Below are 25,165 nucleotides of genomic sequence, written 5' to 3'. Positions count from 1 at the left end.
CCATAAATCCATCCCCGGCCAGCTGCTGCCAGAGACCGCAGCACCAGCTGAAGAGCACCACTTGCCGCCTGTTCCCACGTGCCCACGTCAGCGCAGCCCGGCGCTCCTCCATCCCCGGAGCTGGCGGGGGAAGCGGCGCGGTGCTGCTGCCCGGCAGAGCGGTGGTACTCACCCTAAAGCTGTTCTCCCGCTCCAGGACGATCACCCTCCGGTTGACGGTGTGCAGCAGCCGCTCCAGGACCAGCTGGACATGCTTCTTCACCTTCACCTGAAAGGCAAGAGGGGTCACGGCCACGGCGGGTGCTGCCGGGGGGGGCAGCGATGCACACCGCTGGTGGGCATCTCCCCAAGCAGCACCGAGCCCCCGAGCTGGGCTGGGAAGGGCTCGGCCTCCCGGGGGTTGGCATCACCGGCTGCAGCTCATGAAAACAGTGAGCAAGGAGGCTGCAGAATGCTCCTCGTTCCTGCAGAATGCTCCTCGTTATCGCTGGCAGTGGCTGTGGGAGCGGGGCCTGCGGGCACGGGTTTCCTCAGCACCCCCTTAGTGCCCCACGCAGTGCTCCAGCCCCTGGCAGCCACAGGCAATCGGTGCTTGTGGAGGAGAAGCTGCACCCTGGAGCTCCTGCTCCCGCTGGAGCAGCCCCAGCCCCCCCCGCCTGCCCTCCCCTGCAGCCCAGGTGCAGGTTGCTGCTTCACCGCATCTTCCTGGCCAACAGTAACGCCGCCCTGAGCAGAGGCTGCGCAACGCCGCTCCCCACATAAGACGCCAGCTGTGCTAGTACAGACGGTACTAGGAGGAGGCTCCAGCCTCCCCCTTCATTTGTCCATAATAGAAGAAACATTCCCTGCTAACACAAAGAACGCAGAGCAGCTGGAAAGCTGTTAACCCTCCAGCTCCGCCATCTCCAGGATTCCTGCAGAAGCTTTGCAGGGTTAAAAACCAAGTTTCTCTCCAGCCAGGCACAAGGAAGAAGCCTCCCCAGGTTGTCTCAGCAGGGCTCTGTGGTGATGCCAGAGCAGCTCCAGCTCTTGGGAGCCAGGCCAGGATGTGTAAAAAAGAGTGTCCTGCGAGGAGACAGCCGGGGACGGATGGTGACACCAGCAGCGACAGTCTGAGCAGGGCAAAGGTGGCTCTCTCTGCCAGAGAGAGATGTAAGGGACACCCAGGCATCCCTCCCTTTTCACAAGACCCAGAGCAATTTCCCCCTCCAGGAAAGGAGGCACCTCTGCAGCTCAGAGAGCACTGGACAAGCCCTAACACCTCCGAAATAAAAGTCTTGTCGATGCCAGCACAGCACCTACAGCTTGAGCAACCACCTCCCGTGGGGGCCGGCACCAGGACTGCCAGCTTACATGTGTAGAGACCCCGAGCCCCGCTGTGGAGCACAACGTGGCCTCGTACTCCTCCCCAGCTGAGCCGACGCAGCCACCTCACCCACCCAGGGCATGGCAGCACACGTCTGATCCAGCCTCCGTGCCAACAGCTCTGAGGTCTGAGCCTCCCAGAAAGCAACAGCGGAGCACAGACCAGCTGGGGAAAGGCAGAACCCAAGGCACCTTCAGCCAAGGCTACAAACGGCTGTTCTCCAGCCCAGGAGCCATCTCCTCTCCTGTGTCAGATGGCTTTGCCCTCTCCTCCCATGCTGCTCTGCTCAGCAGCCACAAATCCCCTCTGCTCCACCAAGGTGCTGTGCACCGAGACCCCAGAGTGCAGAAATCCAACGCCCCCTTTGTGCAGCAGATCCCATGCACAAAGGGGAGCCCCCGTCCCTTCAGCAACCCCTCAGGGAGCATTTGGCATCCTCGGCATGCAAACGTCTTTTAGCACCTCCCCAGCCGCAGCCCGTGCCAGGAAGGGCGCCCGTCCCCACGCAGGGCACAGCCCGCGGGCAGCCACGGGCCCCTCGCTCCGCCCAGCCCAGGGCTCGCTCCGGCTGCGTCAGGACCACAGTCCGCAGCCTGCCGCGGCTTCCACCTTCACCTCCGACCTAAACCACTTCCTTTGTCTGCCAGCCTCTGTCCCTAACTCTTTATCCAGTGAACTATGCACGGCAGTAATAATTCCTGGTTACTGATATCTGGGACAAATTGCAATGAACTTCCATAAAGCCAGCAAAACGCCGTCGCACTCCAGCACAATGGGTCCTGCTGCCAAACACAGAGGTAGAACAGCAGGCGGAGGGAGCGTCCTGCCGAGCTGCAGCACAGGTCTGTGCTGTGCCAAGGTGCTGCAGGAACAACCTGCACCCACCGCTGCCGGGGACCGCACCCGCTCGGATGGGGGCTTGTCCAGAGGGGCGGTGCTGGAAGGCGCGTGTCAGAGGGACAGGGCACAGCTACCGAGGCACGGGCACGTCTGCACAGCAGGTGCCTCAGCCTGGTGCTGCAGCTGAGCTGCACTCTGGGGGGGCCTGCCTCCAGCATTCAGAGGTCCATACGGGAGAAAATCTGCAGGAGCCTAAAGCTCGGCTATCCTGTACCAGAGCCGCTGTCAAGGAGAGCTGTCAGCAGGTGGCTGTGTGTGAGCAGGGAATGCCTCGGTGTAAGCGCGGCCAGCAGCGGCTGCGGATGGTGGGTTCAGCTCGGCAGAGCCCAGGGCACACTCTCAGCACCACCAGTCCCACGGCAGATGCTGACAGAGGCGTGGGGGGACTCTGCCCTCAGGGCTGTGTGAGAGCACTGGAGCAGCCCTGGGGAACACGCAGGCACTGTGGTCCCATGGCGAACGCTACAGAGCTGCCAGGGCAGCAGGGCACCGAGCTGCAACAAGGGTCTGGATTACACAGCTCAGAGGAACGTCTTGCCTGCAGTGCCTGGCTGAGGGAAATCAGAGGTAAGAACTAAAGAAAACCTGGTGGAAAACAGGCCATGGGACAGAGCACCGCTGCAGAGAGAGCACTGCGCGTCAGCAGTGGCACTGACATGCCCCTGCCGTGTGAGAGCTGGCACGGGACTGCTGTGCACCTGGAAAATGAGTTACAGCGCCAGCCAGATGTCCGTGCATTCACCAGCTCACACCTCTAAGTTATAAAGAGTTCTGCTGGTTTTCATAGGCAGGAAAAGCTCAACACGCGGAGCCAGAAGCCGTTTGGTTACCGCCTGCGACAGGACTGAACAAAGCCAGCTCTGAGGCAGGAGGCAGTGGTGCCACCCAGCCCCCCCGCGCAGCTCTCGCTGTGCCTCGGCACGTGTGTGTGTGTCCGTGCCTTCCACCCGTGCAGCAGGGGGGCACCGCGCGGGCTCTGGGAAGGTGAGAACCTGGCCCGTTACCCACCACAAAGCTTGTCCTCGCTTGTGCCATCCCAGGAGTCTGCTCCTGGCCCTGCGCAGAACTTTGCCACTCTAGGGCTGGGTTAGGTGCTCAGCAGAGATGCCCAGGAAGGACTGAGAGGGAAAATGCAGGCGCTGGGTGCAGACAGCAAGCGGCCCCAAGCGACCAGCCTGGAAGGCACCAGTGGGAGTGACGGCAGAGACATCCTCAGGGCGAGCACCAGTGCGGGCTCTGCTTGCTGCGGCCCCCGCAGCCTGCCCTGGGCACCATGCTTGCAATACCAGCTGTAGGGACATCCAGCTCTGGCTGCTCTGAATCCTCCAGAAAGGGATTACACAGCCCAAACACCCGCAGGGACGGGGCAGGAGCCCACAAAGGGAGCCGTGACCATGAGTGGCCCTGCCAGGCAGCTGTCAGCAATCACCAGCTGGGCGCTATCGTTTGCACGCTGCTTCTAGCGTTGTAAGCTCATGTCCTATCCTTCCTGAGCTCCCTCCTCCTTGGATCCAAACCTCCAGCAGCTCAGCTAAGCCTGCATGACCCCAGCAGCACCACATGCTGCTGCACTCTGGGGACAGCGAGTCCAGCAGGGCCATGCGGGGCTGCGCGGGGAGCTGGTGGAGCCCCATGACTGCCTGACCCAGCCCTGGAGCCCACGTGCGTGGCCCACACCTCTGCACAGCCACGGGCCTCGCTTGTTCCTCCGCCGAGCAAGGCGGTGGCCAACCCCCACCAGTGCAGACCCAAGCTCCGGGGAAGCAGGGTGCCCACGTGAAGGTCAGGCACAAACGACCTGCACCTCACGGCCGGATGCGGCCAGCGAGGGCTCGCAGCACAGCCCGGAGTCACCCAGCCCCATTTCCCCATGGCCCCGGGGAGGCGTCTCCATCCCCACAGCACCCCAGCCCCACGCTCTGACCCCAGGCACCAGCACCGGGTCTGTGGCTGCCGTGGGAGGCGGACAAGCCTGGCCCCCAGGAGAGGCACTCACCAGCTCCGAGTCGCCGTGGTCCCTGTGCCGCTCCTCACCCGCGCTGCCCCGTGCCTGCTGCTCCTCCGCTCTCTGCAAGACAGCGCCCTGGCGTCAGTGTGAAGCCCAGCAAGGACAGCACCTTCCCACCAGGGGCCATCCCAGGGATGTCGGTGTCACCGTTCCTTCTCACAAATTTTCAGAACAGCGCGGCATTGTCTGCTGGCCAGAAAAGAGACGCTGCTCTTCTGTGGGGCTTTGGGCAGAGTGCCGGCACTGCCCTGCAGGCAGGGGGAACACACTCACACGAGGTTCAAGGCAGCCGTAGGCCAACTAAGGCTGCCCATTGATGGGTTTTAGCATCAGCTCGGGCAGGTTCCTGCCATGACTGGTGGGCCACAGCAACCCTATTCCACTTAGGATGGGCCACGATCCGTCCAACCAAGCCATGGGCAGCACTTTGTGCTTAGCCCTACTCCGATGTGTTCTATCAGGTGATTTCCAAGGTGGATCCTGGAAGGGGAATAGGGACCAGCAGAGAAGCCAGGCTTTACCTTCTGGGCCTTGTACAGCACCTCCAGGATGTTGCTGAGCAGCTCGATGCAGGCGTCTTCCTCCTCTCCCTTCTTGATCAGCTCCTGGAGGATGGGCACCGCGGTGCGCAGCAGCACCTCCCGGCACTCTGTGGGAAGGAGGGGGCGCGGGGCTGGCGGTGTGCGCACCCCAGCACCCATGCTGCCAAAATATTGGGGCAAGGGGGGGGGGGGGCGCCTGTGGCAGGGACATGGCCCCGTCTGATCACCCCTGGCAGCACTGGGCCAGGCCATACTGCGAGCACCGTGTGCTGCTCTCACCGTAGGACTGGAAGACCTTGCTGTTGATGATGTTGGTCAGGGACTGCAGCTTCTGCTTCAGCAGGCGCTGGGGGAGCAGGTTTCCGATGAAGTCCCGCAGCAAGATCCTGCAGTACAGACAAGAGGGTTTAACGAGCATCAGAACACCAGGCTTGCAGGAACAGGGGGGGTCTGCAGCCCCAAGCATCCACAGCCCCCTTCCTTTAGGAGAAGACAACCACAGTGGGGGAGCCAGGTGCCAAGTGAGTCCCACAAAAAGTGAGCAAACACTCCCCTGCATTTGCACGGGGTAGGGGTTAAGGAGGCACTGCCCCCCGCCACGTCCTGGGGGCTGCTCAGGGGCACCCTGTGGGGCAGGAGTGGAGGCGGAGGGCTGGGGACACCTACCCCAGCATGGAGGAGTCAAAGATCCCAAACACGTCCTCCAGGATGGAAGGCAAATACTTCAGGGCTGCTCCCTGCAGAGAGACGAGTGCTGACTGCCACGGCGTGCCCGTGGGGCAGGACAAGGGACGGACAGACAGACAGCACGCAGGCAGGGCGGTGACCCCCGTCCCTCCCCAACTCAGTATGGGCTGAGCACCTCTCCCACTCACCCCAGTCCCCGGCCACTGGTGCCAGCCCTCCACAGCCATCCCCCTCGGGAAGGGAAGTCCCGCTGGCAACAGTTCTCTCCTGCTACGCCACCCACACCGAGCAAAGCTCCCGAAATCGCAGTGATAACACGTGTGTCTTGTAAACAACAATTGTTTCCAGCCTCTACTGTGGAGCTATAGAAAATCCAGCCGCAGCAGGCACACAGTCCCTGGGTGGGGCTGCCTGCGGAGCCTCCCAGCACTGCTCACGGCCACTGCAGCCACAGGGGGGCTGCCGGAGGGGCAGGGGGCTGCCGGGAGCCCACCCTGCCCTGTGCTCCCGTGGGACTCCAAGGGCCAGGGGCATATGGCTAGATTTTTTTAGAACAGCAAGCACGTGGGCCACAAATCAGTCTGCATTAAAATCTACTTTGTTATGTTTGCAACGTGATTAAATAGCATAAACAACTTGCTGAGTTCTGCTCCTCTCTAGCTCTGCTGGGGTGCCTGGTCCTGCAGGCCTCCCTGGTCTTCAAACTACGCTGGCACCAGAGCTGGGACCCTCAAGCCTAAGGGGTGCCCAAGGGGGATCCGTCAGTTTTGTGTCTTTAACAACTCTGTTTTGAGAGGTTCAGTTCCTGAAGCTCCACGCAGGGTTGACCTCTTACAGCAAATTTGAGAGATCTGCGGCTATTGCAAATTCACATCGATTTTAGAAGTGCTTGGACAACTTGGCACCAAAACCCCCAGGGGCACAGAAGTGCTGACTCGGGGTGTCCCTGCTGGGGCTGCCCAGGAGCTCGCTGCAGCAGCACCAGACGCTGCGCTCGGCTCTGGCACCTTCCTGGCACCCACTGTCCCCGTCGGGACATCCCCTGTTGCAGATGAGGGCAGAAAAGCTGGACACACGATCCACCAGCACCCTTGTTCACCTCCTGCTCCCCTCCAGACATTTGTTTAATGCCTCTTGGTGCACACATCCACGGACCGTCCTTTGCTCCTCTACCCAGGCCCCAGAGAGGCCTTGCCATCAGCTGGGCACTGCTGGGGCTCCCGGTGCCCCCCAGCCCCGCTCCCATCCCATCTGCGACACGGGAACGCCGCCGGCACCCCGTCTGTCCTGCAAACAGAGGCTTCAGAGACAAGAGCCAAATTCCCTGGGACCCCAAGGAAATGCCCGTCCCAGCAGGATGCCTCTCCATTTGTAATGACTTTTTTTTCTTTTGTGCTGAGAAGATATATAAAAAAGATTAAAAAGTAGTTATTTTAATACATTTATACGATGTTAATTTTAAATAAGAATATTTTACAAAGTCAGTTGTTAGTCTCGCATATTATGTCAGTTATCTTATTCAGTCACATTCACAACTTCAGAAAAAGTATCAGCTAAATTTGATTTTTTTTATTAAACTCCATGTTTAAGTAAAGCTGGACTGATTAACATTAATTTTTCTGCCATCCTTTAATGCTGTATTGATTACACCCTCTCCATGACAGAGCCAGGATCCATGACCAGCCTATCCTGTCTTCAGCTAGCAAGGTCGTCTTACCTTCTACGATACGAGATAACATCAGAATTTCTCCCATTCCTTTTTTTTCCCAGCATTACAAGACCCCCTAAGAATCAGCATCCATGTCTCAGTATGGCTTTCTTCCAGAAATTGGTCCTGGCTTTTATTTTAGCTGCTGAGGTGAGCCCCCTGGTCGTGCAGAAGTGAGCAGCGTTTCTTCCACTGCCGAGGGCCGAGGAGGGCACCAGCCTGCCCCCTGCGCACCAGCTGCGCCCGATCCCCCTCCCAGCGCGGGACGGCACCGCTTGCTGCACGTCTGCTCCCGTGCTCGACCCCTCGAGCCGCTGTCCCCAAGGCATCCCCGAGGGCGAGGGCAAGGGCACGTCCAGCACAGGGGACCTGCCCGCGGCGCTCCCAGTGCGAGCTCTCCGCGGGCGCTGGCTCGGTGCAGGCCCCGCAGCAGATGCCACCCGCGGGACGCGCCGTGGCTCCTGCCGGTGCCCGGGCAGCTGCTGGGAGCCCCAGGTGCTGGCAGCCTGTGGCTCCGTCCCACCCCAAAACCTCAGCTCGTTTAGGGGCAGAGGAAAGCAGGGCCCCAGGAGCAGGCAGGGGCCAGGTAAGGCTCCTCTCTGGGACCCCTCTGGCTGCGGCAGGCGGCAGCCCCCACAGCCTGCTGGAGCCAGGCAGGGCTCCCAGGGCGCAGGCAGCCCCCCGCCTCCTCCACACTGGGGGCAGCCGCCAGGTGCCAGCATTTACTGGGGGTGCTGGAGGTGTCCGGCTGCTCTCTGGCCAAGGGCTGCGTGCAGGTTTGTCCCTGGACCCTGTCCTGCCCAGCGCTCAGCAGCAGCTAAAGGAGACCCAGTCTCCTTTCCTCGGCGCAGAGCTGTCAAAATAGTACAAAACCTCGCCGCCTGAAGTAGTCCAACAAAAGACTGGCTTTCTCCACAAAAGAGGTGGCCTTTGAAGGAGTGTTGCAGCTAACAAGCTATTATCAGCCCTGCCTTGGGCTGATCAGATAATTGCAGCTTTAACGACAAGAGTAGGCAGAGCTGGATGAAGCTGCGACGCTTACGTCAGCCACCGGCAGATCCTGCGGGTATCACCTGGGGCTGCGGGCTGGGGGCTGCTCCTGCAGCCGGAGACACAGGGTCTGTCAAGAGGCTGCAGAGCCCACGTAGAGGACGATAAAAATAAAAAACAAAAAGTTCTCTCCTTCGAGCAGCTGCTGAGCACATCAAGGACGCACCACCAGGGCTGGGCAGCAAGACCCTGCAGCTGGGCTCCAGATTCAGGGCATGGGGCAATGGCCAGGCTGGGTGGAGGCGCCTGCAGCCTCCCAACACGAGGCTGGGCAGGGCTCGGGGTCAGGGGATGGGACCTTGCTGGCCAAAACCAGAGCAGTGCCCCCCGGTCAGGGCCTCTTGAGTCAGGAATGTCTTTATGTTTAAATGATCTTGGATGGATTTTTTCTTCTGCAGATCAGTGCTGCTGTTCCCAGACTTGCGCAGACTTCTAGCATCAGCAGCCTGCTCTGAGGAGCAGGCACAGACCGCCACAAGGAGCTCCACGGCTTTATCACATGGCACAGGATGGCAGGCACTGCCTTTTGCCTGCCTCACGAGATGCTCACTCCTTCCTGGGTCACGGGAGACCTCGAACAGCCCCATGCAGCCCCTTCTCCGGGGTAGGTGCAGGCCTGCCCCCGTCCCGGCTCCCCACGTCTCTCCTTCCCGGGACGACGAGCTCTGCTCTGCTCTGCTCTGCCCCGGAGATGTCGGATGGAAGCTGCCCCACGCACCCAGCGCCCTTCGCTGAGGGTGCTCCAGCCTGGCTGCACGCTCTGAGACGTGGGTGCCAGGCAGACTCACACAGGGATTTTTACCATGGCAAAGGATATTTTCTTCCTGATTCCTTTCCTAATAATTCCAGCTTTCAGTGATCGGTGCTAGCAGTGAGCTGACGTTGCCATAGCACTATCTGTTCTCATCCGCCAGCGTGCTCGTCAGCTCGCACCCATCACCGGGCATTTAAAGTTAAGGTGTTTCTCGCTTTCAAAGCCATTTTCCCATTTGCTCTCCAGACTGAATAATTTCACCTGGGCACTCCAGCACGCAGTGAAACGCTTTGTCTGACCTGGGAGAACCCCCGTTACTGGTGGCGCTTGCAGGCCCCCGCACAGCCAGCAGCGGGCACGGGAGGACAAACGGGGCTGACACAGCACAGCTGGTGCGAGCACACCGCGATGCGGCCAAGGGCACGGCCACGCCTCTAGCACCGAATCCAAGTCGCATCTCAAAACCGAGAACTTTTAAGTTGGGTGCCAACAGCGACCCTGGGGAGGCCGACGTGAAGCTCCGCAGTGCCAGCAGCGCCGCGGCAGTGCGCTCACGCCACCCAGGAGCCGTCACCATGCCAGTGAGGGGGGACAGGAGCTCTGAGCCAGGGGACTCGCACCTCCGGCTGCTCCAGCAGACCCATACAGGAACTGGGTGCTTCTGAGGGGGACATTTCCCTTAGAGAAAACATTGCAGATCTGCTGGAGGAGCCTGAATCTCTCCTGGTCCCTCTAACAAAGTAGCAGCGACCATAACAGCTCCTTTCAAGGGAAACGCTCCCACTCAGCAGCTGAGATCCTACTGCAGAGTGCAGCCGTCACCAGAAGAAAGCAGAGACTAATTCTGCAAACCCAGCAGAAGCAGAATGAGCAAATTTCTGAACCTCATCCCAACATCTCACAGGTCACTCTGGGTGGGGGCAGCGCCCAACAAGCCCTTCCCCCTGAATTAAAGGATCCTGCCCTGAAGCCACAGCAGTGTGATGGTGCCTGATGAAATACCATTTTTCAGTCTGCTTTCTAATGCATGTAGGTCATTACATACATCCACAAGGCCCCAGGCACACCCAAAGAACCGTATTAGTGCTGCAATAGAGAAAAGTTGTCTTGCTGAGGCCGGTACCCCCGCCTGCCTGGTGGAACGGATTCACCCGGACTCCCGTGGGTGACAACATGCTGGGGAGTCTGCAGTCATGGCAGCCTCAGCTTTGGGAATCTGTGTCCCTGCAGGCCTCAGCCTCTCGCCGTCTCCCTGGTGAGAGCCCAGGGCCGCTTGCTCCCTGACTCTGGCTGCAGCCACTCTTGACCGCTGCCTGCCTCCGTGGGTCCTGCTGCCCGGCGGTGCCCCATGGCTGGCTTCATGCCGTTATCATCGCTGCTATTCCTGATCTTAGCACAGGGATGCTTGGTCTGGTGAGGCACAGGCAGGCTGTTCTCCTCTGCACCTGGACAGTGGCACCTCCACTCTGGACGTGTTTGCAAAAATTGTTTCCCTCAGGCCTGAATCGAGGTGCTGAGAGATGCAGAAATCACACAGGTGAGTCTGCAGCAGTCTGGTAAAATCACAGTCAGGTTACCATAGCAGAGAGTTTCTAGAGCAACGGTACTGAGATGGAAATCGGAACCATGATCAGTGTTCTGAGGGGACAAGGGGATGAGGAGGGACAGCCCCCTTCTTCGTGATGATCACGGTCATTATTGATCTTCAAACTACTTTTTTTTTTTTTAATTAGATTCAATTATAAGGCCTTATCTAAGAATGCCAACAATGCAACACAGAAACAGAAGTCCCTTGTGAAAAGAAGGGAGAAGCTGGCAGGCTGCGGGCTGCCACAGCGGGGGCCTGGGTCCCCCCAGCTGGGTGGCCGAGAGCACGGCCCCGTCCCATCCCCATTTCTCTGCGCCTGCCTCCCCTCTCATTAACCTCACGGAGCGCAAACAACATCGCCGTGATTTCTGCTCAGCACCTGCCCTCTGGTAACACGCTGCAGGCAAACGGAGGCGCAGGACCGCGCCGTGACACAGGCGGCACCGTCCCAGCTCACCCCGGCTGCGGCACCACGTGGGGACAGCCAGTGCCCGGCTGGGCCACCACCTGTCCGTCCATCTGCCTGCCCGTCCATCTGTCTGCCCGTCCATCTGCCTGCCCGTCCATCTGTCTGCCCGTCCATCCACCTGTCCCACCTCGCACCCCACGCCAGGACCAGAGCTGGAGCCCACCCACCCACATACCTGGGAGAGCAGCGTGGGCCCTTCCAGCGGGGACTTCATCAGCTGGTTCAGGGTCTGGAAGAGCCGCTGCAGCGAGCGCTGGAACTCGGCCGTCTCCTTCCCCTCGTAGAGCCTGAAACAGCCAGCGTTACCCCGTGCCACTCCTGGAGGACCGCTCCACACAGCCAGGCACGGCGGCCAGCTCGGTCCCAGCGCTGCCCCGGCTGTTGGTGGGACCCAGAAGCAGCCAGAAGTAAAGACTGCTATCTGCTCCTCTGCGGGGCGTATATGCACCGCTCGTACATACCCACATGTGTACACATAGGGATTTATATACATATATGTACATATATATATATATACCTACACACACACACACACAACGTGAGAAGCAGAGTTGTGTTTTTGCAATAGAAGGTGTTTTTGCAGTGGAAAATTCCACTAACCTTACATTCAAAAGTGACCGCGCAGCATAGCAGCGTGGAGTGTTTTAAGCAGGTAAGGGGAAGGTCCCACTGTCCCAAAATAAGGAGGATAGCTAAGAAAAACAGGATGAGCAGTATGAAATCAGTCAAAACAAAAATCAAGGGCCCTCTAGTCACGAGAGAAGTAGGGGGAAAAAAAAGGAAAAGGAGAAATTAATGGTTGTCAGATAAAAATGTACATATATGGTATAGAAGTGCATCGAGTAGGCTGTGAACCCGTAGTACTCAGCCAACGAGGAAACGGGAGAAATCCGATGTCGGGTAATAGGGGATATAGGGTTATGATAAACTTTCACTGTGCGCTCCTGCTTGCAGGACGCCCACCATTGCAATCATGAATAAAACGGCTTCACAGAAGGTCCTGTCTGAAGAAAATTATTGAGATTTTTCTCACATAATGTACACACAGATGTATAAAAACAGCCTTTTCCATTACTTTGTATTATCCAGGTCGCCTCAAAGGAGGCTTGTATTCTCCCGCCCCAGCTGGAAACCTACCGAGCCCTCCAGCCTGAACACGAACTGCACGACCAGCCACAGAACAAACTAAAGCATGCAGGAAATCCTGGCCTTGTGAATGGAAAACCTTCAGGAATGTTACAAAGCAGCTAGGTAAATGCAAAACTGCAAGAATAAAGTCACCACAACAACTCACTGTGGCAAACAGGTCATGTTTGAGCTACTTCACCCAGACCGTCGGCGTGCAGTGTGAACGGTGCAGGCGCGGAGGGAGGACACTGGCGCGGGGGCACGGACCTGCCCGCGGCGCATCCTGCCCGACCCGCTGCACGGCTGACCCACTGCTGCTAGCACCACACATGCAGTGGCAGAACGAATAAGAGCTTTAATTCCTGCTTACCAGCTTCTTTGTTAAATCTGGGTTTTGTAAAAATTTTGCTTCCTTGTTTCATAAAACTGCAATTGGATTGTTCTGGTTTCAAATTCATCTTCCCCTTCTGGTAAATGAACCCAAGGGAATGTACAAAATATCATAGGCTTAACAGCAGAAATAAGCCCGTGAATTTGACTGAAGCATCTTAGTTTTGCTTAAAAAAAAAAAAAAAAAAAGCATTAGCTGAATAACTGCCAGCTTACACCCCTCAGTCAACACCGAAATGAAAGCAAAACTGAGATTAGCTCGAGGAAGTTCCGTCCCTCTCACCCTGCATGTACAGTCACTTAAATATGAGACTCTCCGGTAACTCTGCCGTTTCTCAGAAGCCCAATTCTGCAGCCTCGGTACTTTGCTTGGCCCAAAACCAAACATGAGGCCAGGAAAATTAAAGAAGCCTGTATGCTGTATGTGCAAAATGAAATGCAGAATGCATTTCATTGCAAAATGAAATGAAGAATCACATACAGGCTTTACTCTCACAGCAACGATGTCATGCAACGAGCATCGTTTATTAGAGATTTGTCAGGTTTTTCACATAGTCCCTTTTTTTAATGCCACTGCCCACAGACAACTGGCATAAATTTTCAAGCTCACCCCCCACTGCAAACTCTTGCCTACAAAATTCTGTATCCTTACACCAGAGAGGGCATACATGAACGCGATACACTATATTAACAATTGATTTCTGAACTTTTAAGTGCTTAATGACTTAACCGGAGCACTATAAAGCAGTCAGAGCACGCATCGCGATTAGGCTGAGACAACTGCTGATTTGCATCGCTGCAGCAGACGCATGTCAATGCGGTCCCTAACTGACCACTGACCTACTGCCTGGAGGACCTCGCGGGAAGCCTGGCAGGGGGAGCCCGGCCCTTCAGCCTGGTGCACTGGGCCTAAAGCGGCTCCGCACCACTCCTGCCTGAACGCCTGCGGCACCTCGACCCTGACGCACACCTGAGCTCACGGCGCACCACGGGAGGCCTTCCGAGCACTGCCAATTAAGCTAGGCTGGAAGATTATCTGGCCACCAGCACACTAAGCAAATTAGTATGGACTGCGATGAAACAAGCGTGCGTTCGAAACAAACTGCATGACAAATGTGGTTTACTTGGGAGGAGTCAGCGTGGCGCCCAGGAAGGGCAGCCCTGGTGCAGCGGGGTCAGGACGCGCGCAGCCGGCGGGCACGAGGGGACGCGGGCAAGGATCAGCCAGCGCCAGGCAGGAGCAGGTCCCTCGGGCACCGGCCCAGCCTGGGATCTGCAGCTTCCAGAGAACTTCGCTTACACCCAGCACCAGGCAAAAAGCCGGGAGGAGTTAGCAGGGAGGAAGCAGAGACCAAGCTGCAATGTCCAAACCCTGCGGACCTCCTGCAGGGAGGGGACAGGAGATGTCCCCCGCGCTCAGAGGGGCTGGCAGGGAGCGCGGCTCGGCCGTGCCCATCCCCAGCATGGGGCAGAGAGGGGGGCGCGAGGCAGCGCGGGTGGCTGCAGCTGCTCCGGCAGAGAAGCGAGCTCCGAGCTGGGCGCTCCCAGCACCTCCCATCCTGGGGAAGGGGGGCTCGGCTGAGGCAAGCCCCTTCCCCATGCAGCGGTCACGGAGCTGATGAGCAAGCCCGGCAGCAGCAGGAGGCGGCTTTGGTTTCTCATCGGAGGCACTGGAGCTGCTCGCCCGATTCTGTCTGTGGCATACATAATGAAATGGATACAGCATACTGCAGTAACTTATTATAATTACAATCTAATTTCTTTAAATTATAGACTGTGTACAAAATTTAGTACCATTTAAAGTATTTGGAAGATCTGAAGAGTCTGTGTTATTCCACTGTTAAGATCACTAAGATAAGGGAAGGGTGAATAAAAACTAAATGTCTTCAGGGATGTCTTTATTTTAATGCTAACTAACTCATACGGCTGTTTGCAAATGCTCCATATAATTAATTTTTCTTCACCAGAAGCCTTGTAAGCTGGGGAATTTGCCCTCTACCTCCACTTACAGCGAAGCAGTGGGTGCCTCAGTGGGATGTGGGAGCCCCCAGGGCCCTCGAGCAGCGGGGCCACGAGTGTGACCCAGGGACCGCAGGCGGGTGGCAGCGGTGAAGCCGGAGGCCGGCAGGCTGGCAGCAACGCGCACGGGCAGGCACAGCGCGCTGCCGCACGCCCGCACAGCGAAGGCTTTGCAGACAGCAAAGGGAGGCAGTGAGGAGAAAGCACAAACGGGGTCTGCGAGCCTATCTTGGTGCCAGGACCCGACCTCAGCTCCTTGCTGCTGTGAGACACAGCAGCTGCCTGCAGCAGACGGAGAAGGCTCCCTGCGCACCCAGGTGTCCCTGCGCGTTGCTCAGGGCCTCGGGTGACCCAAGCAGACCCGCTGTGCTTGCCACCACTCCATTCGGCTCGCCAGGAAACAGGCAGGGGCCGGCTGCCCTGCGCGGGGGCAGTCACCTCCAGCAGCTGCCGGGGCGGCCCCAGCTTTCGGTGTCTTGTACTGGGAATGAAACAGGAACGTAACCTGCTTTTCCTGATAACTCTGCCTACTCATATTTTCACAAGTTTCTGCTGGGGAGTTTTGTTTGTCCCGCCACGCTCCATGTGGGTGAGGACAGGAACCTGGGGAAAAGGACACCAGGTCCTAGACGACCCCATAGGTCCCCATGTGGGAGGACTTTGACTTACCCTCAGCAGCACCAAGGGGCACCCGGCCCCTTATGCCGCTCAAGCTGAGCTGTGCCTTTGCAGAGGGGACAAGCTGTTAGGACAGGGCGGCTGGGGGTGTCCTCCAGGTCTTCGGGCAGGCTGCTGGCATGCTTGGTTTTGCTGCAGCATGAGGGACACCCCCAGTACTGTGAATACACAGGCTGCAGTTTAAATGATTTAAAAGCACAGTGACAGGCTGAAGTGTGACTGAGCAGCTCATGAAGAGACCTGAGGAGCCGTATGCACCAGCAACTGCAGAGGGAGAGGGTGCTTCGTATAAACCCTGTGATGCTCAGCTCCTCTGCTTCATTACCAGTGTGCCTGTGCGGTCCCTGCAGAGCGCTGCAGGAGTCAGGAGGTGACCGAGCACCCGCAGCCACCAGTGGTGCTGGGGCACACAACCAGGACCGGGGGCACAGCCACACCAGAACCAGTGTGGCCAAGAAGGCCCTGGGCAGCTCCAGCAGGCAAGGAGGATAAGGATGGGGGCCAGGGCTGCCAGTCCCAGTGCAGTGCTGGTTGCACAGGGCAGGGGCTGCCTGGGGAGCCCTGCTGGCTGCATCACGGCAGGCTTTTAAGAGTGCATTGACAAAAGCCATCTGTCAGGAGTGGCTTAGGCAGAGCCAATCCTGCCCTGGGGCAGGAGTTTACTGCACAACCTCTGCATGTCCCTTCCGGCCTTACTTTATATGGCACTATGATTAACAGTACACAAGAAGAGCTCGCTGTTCCCTGAAGCCGACGCGTGCAGCAGTGGGAGCCGGGGCCCGCTGAGCGCTGCAGGGGCAGAGGAGAGCTGCCAGCACCAGCGGGGGAGCGGGGTCCCTGCCGGCTGGCCCCAGACACGGAGCTGCTCTCACCCACACCGCACACCGACGCTCAGGCGGCAGAGGGGAAGCAAGATCTGGTCCCACAGTGGTTAACCTGACAGAGACCCAGCTACAGGCACGCTTCGTGCTAATGCCGACCCGCTGCCTGGCTGCCATAGCGCTGCGTGAGCCCGGCGAGACGTGGCTGCTTCCAGGCGCAGCGCGGTTCGTGTTAGAGCACGTCGCCCCGCAGCCCCGCGCGGAGGCACTCCTGCCCCGGACACAGACGGCGCTGCTGGCTCCAGCAGCAGCTGAATCAAGCACCATATGTAGCAGAAAATAGATGGAAACCTCAGCAGGAGGAAATGCAGTGGTGCAGAGAGCCTGGCCGGGAACTGGCCGACGTGGCAGTACCTCCCCAGCACACCCAGAGCCAGGGGTGCCACCCACAGGTGTCACATCCCAGCCAGCAGCCGCACCAGCACCAGGTGGGTGGAGGCACCAGCGCCACATCCCCAGGGCCAGTGGTCAGCACCAACATCGCTCCCACAGTGCACAGACCCCGTGGGACCCCTCCCCGCTCCCTCCAGACCCATTTCCAGCAGCCAGCGTTGCGCGGTACTCACTGGGCGAAGAGGTGCCTGGAGCGGACGATGAACTTGAAGATGTACTCCAAGGCCTTGAAGGTGCGCATGAGCGGCTCGCAGGGCTCTCCGCGGCTCGCCTGCTCCACGTACTGCGTCAGCACCGAGATCAGCTTCCTGCGGGTCAGGGACGTGGGGAGGGCTCAGCGGCTTCCCTGCTGCACGGACCCAGGGCTGAGCCCCCTCCCGGCTCACATCTCTTCCCTGTCTCCATCCCTCCTGGTGCCCACCGTACTTGTAGGCGAGCGTGGCACTGAAGTGCTGGCGGATGTAAGCCTCCAGGACGGCGTTGAAGTGGTGAAACTTCCTGTCGGCCACGAGCCCCACGATGAAAACCTGGGGAGAGGTCGCATGGCTTGGCACAGGGCAGCCGTGCCCCTGGCCACCAGCAGACAGACATGGAGTGCCGAGGGCACGAGGTGGTCAGCGAGCTCAAAGCTCAGCAGGGAAGCAGGATTCTGCTTACCAGGGCATCAAAGACGAGCGTGTCGTAGACATCCGTGTCTGCGTTCTCCATCATGATGGAGAACAAGGCATCCAAAGTGTCCTGGAGGAACTGGGGGGAGGAGAGGACTGTGAGGGCTTGAGCACTCGCTCCCAGCATCATCCCAGCCCTGACAGAGGCGGCACCCGTCCGGCACAGAGCTAGCTGCCTGCGGTCCCTTCACAGCTGCTCTCCATTGGAGCGTCCGGCCCTTTGCAGTTCCCCAGCCTGACCCGTCCCGACCGGGAGCCCAGCACCTCCAGCCACCCACCATGCCAGGAAGCCCCCGGCATAGACACCGCCAACCCCCAGCAGCTGCTGCACCCCCCAGCCCCCCGGAGGGGCGAGAAGCCAGAAAACACCCGGGGTCTCGGCAGGGGAGATGCGAGCGGGGCAGGGCCGGGGGAGGCACAGGCACCAGCAGCCCCCCTCCTACCTTGATGACTTCTCCTCCATCCACGTTCATCAGCTTCTGCAGGTTCTCCGCCAGGAGGCTGGGCTTTGACCGCCACTTCAGCAGCCCCAGCAGGTTGACTGCGTGGGGACAAGGCGTGGGTCAGCACAGCCTTTGCTCGCCCCCCAGGCTCCACGTTACGGTGCCCGCACCCACACTGCTGCCCACCCATCTCAGCGATGCGGCAGGGGCTGAGCAGCCTCCCCGCACCCCCGAGCCCGCCAGCCCCATGGGGAGGGACTGGGGGGGCATTCATGGGTGGCCACACTGCCCCCCCTTAACCTGCGTAGCCGGACCGTGTGGGACCAGGACCCCCAGGGGGCACCCACCCCACACAGGCTCTGCTGACTGCATTTCCGCAGGTGGGGGCACTGTGCCACTCTGCCCCAGTGCCCCGCAGCCCCCGCACAGCAGCCAGCTTCTAGGCGAGGAGATCCCACGGTGAAAGGGGAAGCGTGATGCCACTGCTGGCTCCTCTGTGCAAGGGGGGGCCGTGCAGGCGGCCATGATCCGCAGCGGGGGTGAGGGCACGTCTACGCACGAGCCTTCACACCAGCTGCTTGTGGATATTTAAAATATTGATTCAGTTTCATGCAGCCCAGTCCTGCGCCTGCGGGGTCCACAGCACTGCACCGCCCCGGCGGGAGCACGTTGCCAGTGGCCCCGCACCCAGTGAGGGATGTCCACATCCCCGGGCAGCTCCCGCTCGTGCAGAGCACGGCACCAGTCACCAACCCTGCGTACAACAGCTGCTCATCACAGAAAGCTTCCCAACTTCAGTACCATAAGATTCAGCTAAATAAAGGATGATTACTACAGAAGCTGCATTTGTGCTGCAGGAAGAGAATGAGCTGAACTCCAGTGGCCCCAAGCCCCACTTGCGCTACACCGTCAGTCCCAAGCCCTGTTAGTGCAGCGGCAATGAGTCACCACGTCCTGCGCCTCCTGCACTGCAAAGCCAGTTCCACGAGTGTTGACAGCCCCTCGTCAGAGCCGTGGTTTCTCCAACTGCATCATTAAAACGTAGCAAAAGCAGGGCTGAGTATTACAAGCAGCTGGCCTTGCAGAGGAGGCACTATGGTTTGGGAGGAAAGCATCGGTATTCCTGCGGTGTCTTCCCTGCAGACCAAGCCCTGACAGAACTGCTGCCAGTGCTCCCGTGCAGCGCTTTAACCCCAGCCCAGATCAAAATGTTATTTCCACGTGTTTGTGTCCCCCCGGGGAGGAACAGGCTGCTGCTGTGCTTCCTGCAGAGACGCAGGCACGTGCGCAGCCAATGCATCCGGAGCTGGAGCACCCGGCACCGCCGCACAGAGCCACCAGCCCCGGGGAGCGCGCTCCCGCGGACACCCACGTGCTGCATGCCTCCAACGTGGGCGTCGTGAGGGCACTCAGACGGTGCGCCCTTATCAGCCCTTCAGCAGAGCAGACGCCTTGCGTTATCAGCTGGGCTCTCCTGTTCACTTCCGGGGCGCGCATGGAGCAGTTTGCCAGTGCTCACTCAGGGTTGCCTGCACCTTTTTGTTTGCCACGTCCCAAAACATTTTGTACGAGGCAAAATCCTGTTTCTAGATGCTGATGCATCTGTGTTTGGATGGCACGCACGCTCTTGGCTGACTTGCAATGAACTGAGCAAAGGACCTCCAGGGCTAAAAGCCCCAGCTATGCAACTTAAGACAGGGCTTTGAAAAACACCGAGTCCCAATTCCCATCATGATTTCAGAAGGGCCCAGAGAAGGTCGCAGAGCGTTTGACAGCAGCACTCAGCAACTCGTTCCAGCTCCCAAATTGGAGGCAGCAGCTCGGTTCCCTCAGGGGCATGAGCAGATTAATTACCATCTGCAGGGGTTTACACGGGCCAAGAAACTGCTAACTACCTATAGCTGCTGGCAGGCTAGGCTCCGCCAAGGTGGAGAGCGCGTGTAAATACTTGCAGCCTGTTACTGTTTGTTCTCATTCCCCTGCCTTTGAAAACTAATCTGCCGCTAACTCAGGAGGGCTCAGGAGGGCTCAGGAGACAGATAAGCCAAAAGACAACCTTAATAAAAAAAAAAAAAGAGAAAAAAGTGAGAACCATTATGAGTTCCAGCCCTGAGCTATCAACCCAGACGTATGCAAACAGAGCTGGTAGTGAGCAATGCCCGGGCACAGCAATGTGAGCCCTGCAGCAGCGGTGCCACGCAGCAAGCATGGCAAACGTGGTGCGAGCCGTGGCTGCCAAGGGCCCTGGCTGCCCGCTCCTGCCTCGGGGAGCCCCCAGGTCCCAGCCCTGAGACCCCTGGGACCCCGAAACCCCATCAGCCTGCGTGGCCCTGGGGACAGCCTTTTGCTCCAGAGGCACTGGCCATGCAAAACAGTAATTCAGTGCTCAACGCTTCTGCTTTCCCTGCATTTTTGGCATGCTATCTACAGGGTCCCTGACGCCGCTGGTGATGGGAGCGAGCACCAAGCTGGGGAGGCTGTGCAGCGCCCCAGCCCCGAGCTCCAGCCGGGCTCCCCAGGGCTGCTGCTCACGCACTGCTCTTGTCCTGGCCGTAAATCACTCAGCCACTCCACCACCCGGCTCCCTCGTAAAAAGGGGATAACAGCAGCTCCCTTTCTAACAAGCCCCTGCGGGGAGCTGTGTACAAGCTGTATTTATTCCATATATTTAGGAAGGAGAGCAGGCCTGGTCCTGTTCCCTGGCCCCAAGGACAAATGGCTCAGCTCAGGCAGTCTCCCCAGCCAGCCTCCCCTCCCTGGGCCAGCTCCCCACAGAGGCACTGTGCCACTGAGACCCGTGGCGTTACCGAGACTGCCACGGTCAGTGCGCAGGGACAAACACAGTCAGGCACGCAGGGACGTCAGCCGGGGCACGGGGCACAGACAGGTGCCTCTCCCCATCCCTGCGCGCTGCCAGCCCCGGGCACCACCAGCCTGGCAGAGCACAGCTCTCAGGAAACTGGCCACTCTTTGCTCAGATGCTCGGCGTAATAACCGGGGGCACTCAGTGCTGTTACTCCTGCAGAACTTCCTCATGAAAGTGTTTTTCAGCCACAGCTGCCGGCAGCAGGACCGTGCGCTGGTTCCCCACACCACCACCCAGCGATGCCTGAGGGCGAGGCAGCCGCCCCGCAGCCAGGACTCACCGTTCTGCGTCAGCTTCGTGGAGCAGACAAGCGTGGAGATTTGGAAGCTGTCCCGGGCCGACACGGTTAAGCCGGACGCGCCTCCGCCCACACGGAACGAGGACCCCAAGAGGAGCTTGGGCTCAGGCAGGTTCCTCGTGGAGGGCAGCGCCAGGTATGAGCCGGCGTCCTCCAGCCTCCTGCTGTCCCCCTGCAAGGCAAAGCACGTCACACAGGCGAGGTCCCACCTGAGCGGCCGGGCAGCGCCTCGGGAGGGGGGTGGCTGTGTGCCCTGTGTGCCCTGCCATCGCCGGCTTGGCGCTGCGCCGTGGCGCGAGGCAATCAGCACAGCCACCCACAGCGGTGACTCCTGCTAACGGAGCCAGGAGCTGCTCCCGGCTCTAGGGCATCACGGCAACCTGACGGCCAGCCCGGGAGAGCCGCTGCCCACGCCGCGGGCTCCTCTGACCTTAACTTCTACAACGCATCCAGCAAAGCTGCCTCCCGCACGGCTCTGCGGGGACCTGTCTGCAGCCGACGCTGCACAGATGGGAGAAAAGGCCGGTCCCTGGCTGGTGGAGCTGCGGGGGGATGTGAAACGGGTGCGTGGGAGCGCATGGGGAGAGGTCGGCCCAAGGGCCCAAGCGCTGCTGCGAGGACGGACACGAAGCCCACAGCGGGTCCCTGCACGGGGACCCCCACCTCACCACCAGCAGCCCCTGAGGCCACCACGCCGGGGGTGCCACCGGGCTGGGAGGAGAGCGGAGCCCCCGGCCCCACACGTCCCCCTGCCCCTAGGGACCGCAGCGGTTCTGCATCTCGAATACGAGGCATTTGTCTTTTCCCTGACTGCAGCCGTGCTTGGTAAACTTCTCTTCTGTTGGAGGTCAGACAAAGATCGCAAAATTGTTCGTTTGTTTGTTCACTTTTCCCTCGGCGTGTAACTTCCCCCGGTGTAACCGCGATTTCCAGCTGACTCACGCGAGGCACTCCGTGCCTTCTGAGGGCAGCTGAGCCCTACTAGGGTAAACTGACTTAATTTCAGACATTTCTCAACCAGCGTGAGATCAAGAGGTCTGAAGAGCTAAAAGCATGGAATTCACACTCCTCTGGCAAACAAAGATAAAAGATTAAATAGCTTCTGACTCCCAGAGTCAAGCTCCATTGTTTGCCGGGAAGAGCAGAAATCTTCTGCTGGATCAGCCAGGGAGAAGACAAAGCAGAACAGAGCATGCCAACTCCAACTCGCTTGGAGGCTGAGGACACTGCTGAATGCGATGGGTTCAGCGAGGGCAGCAACAACTCTTTAAAAAGTAGAAAATGCATCCAGAGAGGAGACGTGCGAGGCTTTGGTCTCTGCTGCAGCAAACACTAGCAAGCCTGAAGGCACCCAGAGCTCGTTCTGCTGCGGGACGTGGAGCAGGACAGTCCCCTGGAGAGCCAGGGAAGGCGTCTGCAGCTCTGCAGGCCACAGCAGCATTTAAAGAATTCGGGTGTTTTGCCCAAAACGAGCGCAGAGGAAGGGCAGGATAACAAATTTCGGATGCATTATTCTTCTGGGGAAAAAATCACCGATCTGTCTCTGCAGCCACAGCTCACTGCAGGGAGGGGCACCGGGCATCAGCAAGGCGATAAATGAGAAGAGCAGCGCGGGGCAAAGCACCAGGCAGGCGGCAGGGAGCCCGTCCGTGGCCACGGGCAAGAGCGAGGGTGTGCAAGGCTCGGGGCAGGCTGCTCCCCCCGCGGGGCAGCAGGCTGAGAGGCCGGACAGACAGACGGACGGATGGACAAGGATTGCTCAGGCAGCACAGGCACCCGGGGCAGCCAGGACCACAGCAGTAACACCGGCGTCAGGCACAGCGCCTGTGCCGTGTCCACTGCCTGGGCACCGTTAAGGGCAGGAGGAGGGCTGGGGCGCTGGGAGGGCTCCCCGAAGGGACAGGGAATGCAGGGAAGAAGAGGAGGAGCTCCTCCACCAAGCAGACAGCGCACAGCTGTGGGATCTGCACGGCCCAAAACCACCCAGGAGCCAGGAGCGGTAGCACCGGGGGTTCCTGCGGGAGGAGATCTGGGCACCAGCGCTCCTGGTCCCCACGCCCCGACCAAGCCCAGCTCCTGGCACAGCAGCACAGGTGAGCACCCGCTCTTGCACACTTCGGCACCAAAGCTGGCCGCATTTTTCCTAATGAACGGAGAGCTTTCCTCCTCACATTCTCTCTATGCTCCCTCGGAACAAAACTGAGCAGTTTTAAACAGACAAACCATGGTGAAATCAGATAAAATGCAGCAAACATCTTCACCAGGATGTTCCCTCCTGGGCCTGACACATTTAAGTTGCCTTTTCCTAAACAAAGCTTGTCATTGCAGAGGAGCAGAGTGGGGGTTGGAGATGATGTGTGCAGAGAGCTGCGGCAGGGCCTCCGAGGACAGAGGGGAGATGAGAACGGGGCTGGGGACCCTGCAGGAGACCTCGGGCAGGAGCCAGCGGTGCCTGCAGCCGGGGGCACCTGCGGTGGTGACGGGGCCGGCACGTCCAGCTCCGCCGGTACCTTGTACAGGAGGAGGTCGTGCTCCCCATCGCGCAGGGTGGTGCCGTCGGGTCGCATCAGCTTCACGAAGGCCATGGAGAAAATCTTCTCGCTTTTGTCTTTAGCTGGGAGAGACAGAAGCACAGGGGAGGTGAAGGCAGCGTGGGGACAGCCCGGGGAGCTGCGGGGTGGGCAGGGAGAGGCAGCCCCCACTGTGCCTGCCACCGGAGCGCTGCGGGGAGGTGGTGCCGGGGCCGTGGGAGCCGCGGGCAGCACCGTGGGCAGCAGGGATGCCTCGGCACGCCTGGGGGCAGCGGCTGCAGCAGCCACGCAAGGAAAAGAGGGAGGGAGAGAACACCAAAAGCAGAGGGTGGGCAGAGAGGGGAGGCAGGGAACCCTGTGAGGACACGACTGCGTTTGGGGCAGGCGGGGTTTGGCTGGTGCAGGATCAGGCCTGTGAGCATCCAACCCAGCTGCAGGTCCCTGCTGCCCTGGGTACCCTCCCTGCAGACGGGACCGGCCAGCGCCGCTCCCAGCGCCACACCCACAGCGGGGCCACTGTCGTCCCCGCGGCAGCCCTGGGGAAGGCTCCCGGGAGGCACAGGCTGTGCTGCATGCGCCCAGTGCCTGGGATTTTCAGCTCCACCAAGCAGCTGACGGCAGCACCTCTGCTCCCGGCCACACGCTGCAGCCCACGGCCTCCCCGCAGCCAAAAGCCACAAGACGCAGAGCAGATGCCAAGCACCGAGCCCAGGGAGCTGCCTGCGCGCGTAGGCAGCGATGTGCCGGAGATCTGCTGCCTCACCATGGGCAGCTGGGACCGAGCAAAGCAGGGACGACGGCTCGCCTCCTCCCGCATGTGAATCCAGGTTTCACAGCACACCCGGTGTCCCCACACGGGAGCGAGACCGGGACCGCTCGCAAGGTCCTCCCCTCTCTGCAGCCCCCGGGCCACCTGCCGCCAGCGCAGCCTTGGCAGGGGACACGGGCGGAGGAACGGGTGAAGGAGAGAGATGCTCACAGTCACTGGAGGAGCGGTGCTTGAAGGTGAATCTCAGGTGGCTCTTGTGGACGTCTTCGATGGGAACAGCAATCTGAGAGAGGGAAGCCCACGTGAGTTCGGGGGGCGAGGGCTCAGTGAACTGCCCAGCCCAGACCCCTCCCTGCCCGAGCCTGGGCAAACGACGTGCTGGACTGCAGGCTGCCCAAGTCCAAACGCACGTGCTTTGCTTCCACAGTTGATGAAACTGCATCGGAGACACCGGTGCGTGTGCAGGGTTGGTGAGCTGTGTCCACCAGCCAGCGGGGACAGCCTGGTGCGGCACAGGACCAGCACCAGCGAGGCAGTGACCCCCACCAGCCCATGCCCCCGGACACCGCCTCCCACCGCAGGACCTGCCCCAGCGCCCGTCCCCCGGGAACCAGCCCCTCTGAGACCCCTCTGGGACCCCTCTGGAGCAGGGGGAGTGGGACATGGCCCCGTGGCGGGCGGTCCCGCTGCAGCCCCTCGGAGCAGACCTTCACTGTCTCCATCCACCGCTGGTGCCGCTGCTGGTAGTAGACCACGGAGCGGTATTCGCTGGCCGGCTTGTCCCCCGCCCCATGGTAAATCACGTTCTGTGGGGAGGACAGCAGCGGATAAGATGTCCGCGGTCAGCTCTTGACAAGACTCGCCTGACTTGCACATTGAAGCGCCCCAAAGGCCCCAAGAACTTCACATCTTCGGCTAACCCAGAACAGCCCCCAGCCCTGAGCCTGTGCCGGCGTTCCCCTCTGCAGCCCCGCACAACCTGGCCGGCACGGGGCCGTCCTTCTGAGCATCGCTTCCCAGGCAGGTGGC

General features: G+C 59.8%; 1 protein-coding gene across 1 annotated transcript in view; it reads right to left on the bottom strand.

Annotated features, from left to right (window-relative positions):
- Positions 1-25,165, bottom strand: part of LOC310898247 (dedicator of cytokinesis protein 2-like) — a 69,840-nt gene that overhangs the window by 35,956 nt on the left and 8,719 nt on the right. The window contains exons 15-28 of the mRNA XM_083832883.1: positions 24,844-24,942; positions 24,347-24,419; positions 23,347-23,450; positions 20,819-21,008; positions 17,673-17,770; positions 17,219-17,308; positions 16,988-17,088; positions 16,735-16,869; positions 11,248-11,359; positions 5,483-5,553; positions 5,096-5,202; positions 4,796-4,923; positions 4,263-4,334; positions 173-268 (exon numbers count right to left, since the gene is read on the bottom strand). Of these exons, the coding sequence (XP_083689009.1) occupies positions 173-268; positions 4,263-4,334; positions 4,796-4,923; positions 5,096-5,202; positions 5,483-5,553; positions 11,248-11,359; positions 16,735-16,869; positions 16,988-17,088; positions 17,219-17,308; positions 17,673-17,770; positions 20,819-21,008; positions 23,347-23,450; positions 24,347-24,419; positions 24,844-24,942 (1,476 nt within the window). The remainder of the gene's footprint in view (positions 1-172; positions 269-4,262; positions 4,335-4,795; positions 4,924-5,095; positions 5,203-5,482; positions 5,554-11,247; positions 11,360-16,734; positions 16,870-16,987; positions 17,089-17,218; positions 17,309-17,672; positions 17,771-20,818; positions 21,009-23,346; positions 23,451-24,346; positions 24,420-24,843; positions 24,943-25,165) is intronic.

This window comes from Anser anser (genome assembly GCF_964211835.1).
Source record: "Anser anser genome assembly, chromosome: 4".
Taxonomy (NCBI): domain Eukaryota; kingdom Metazoa; phylum Chordata; class Aves; order Anseriformes; family Anatidae; genus Anser; species Anser anser.
This window is presented reverse-complemented; position numbering and strand designations above follow the sequence as displayed.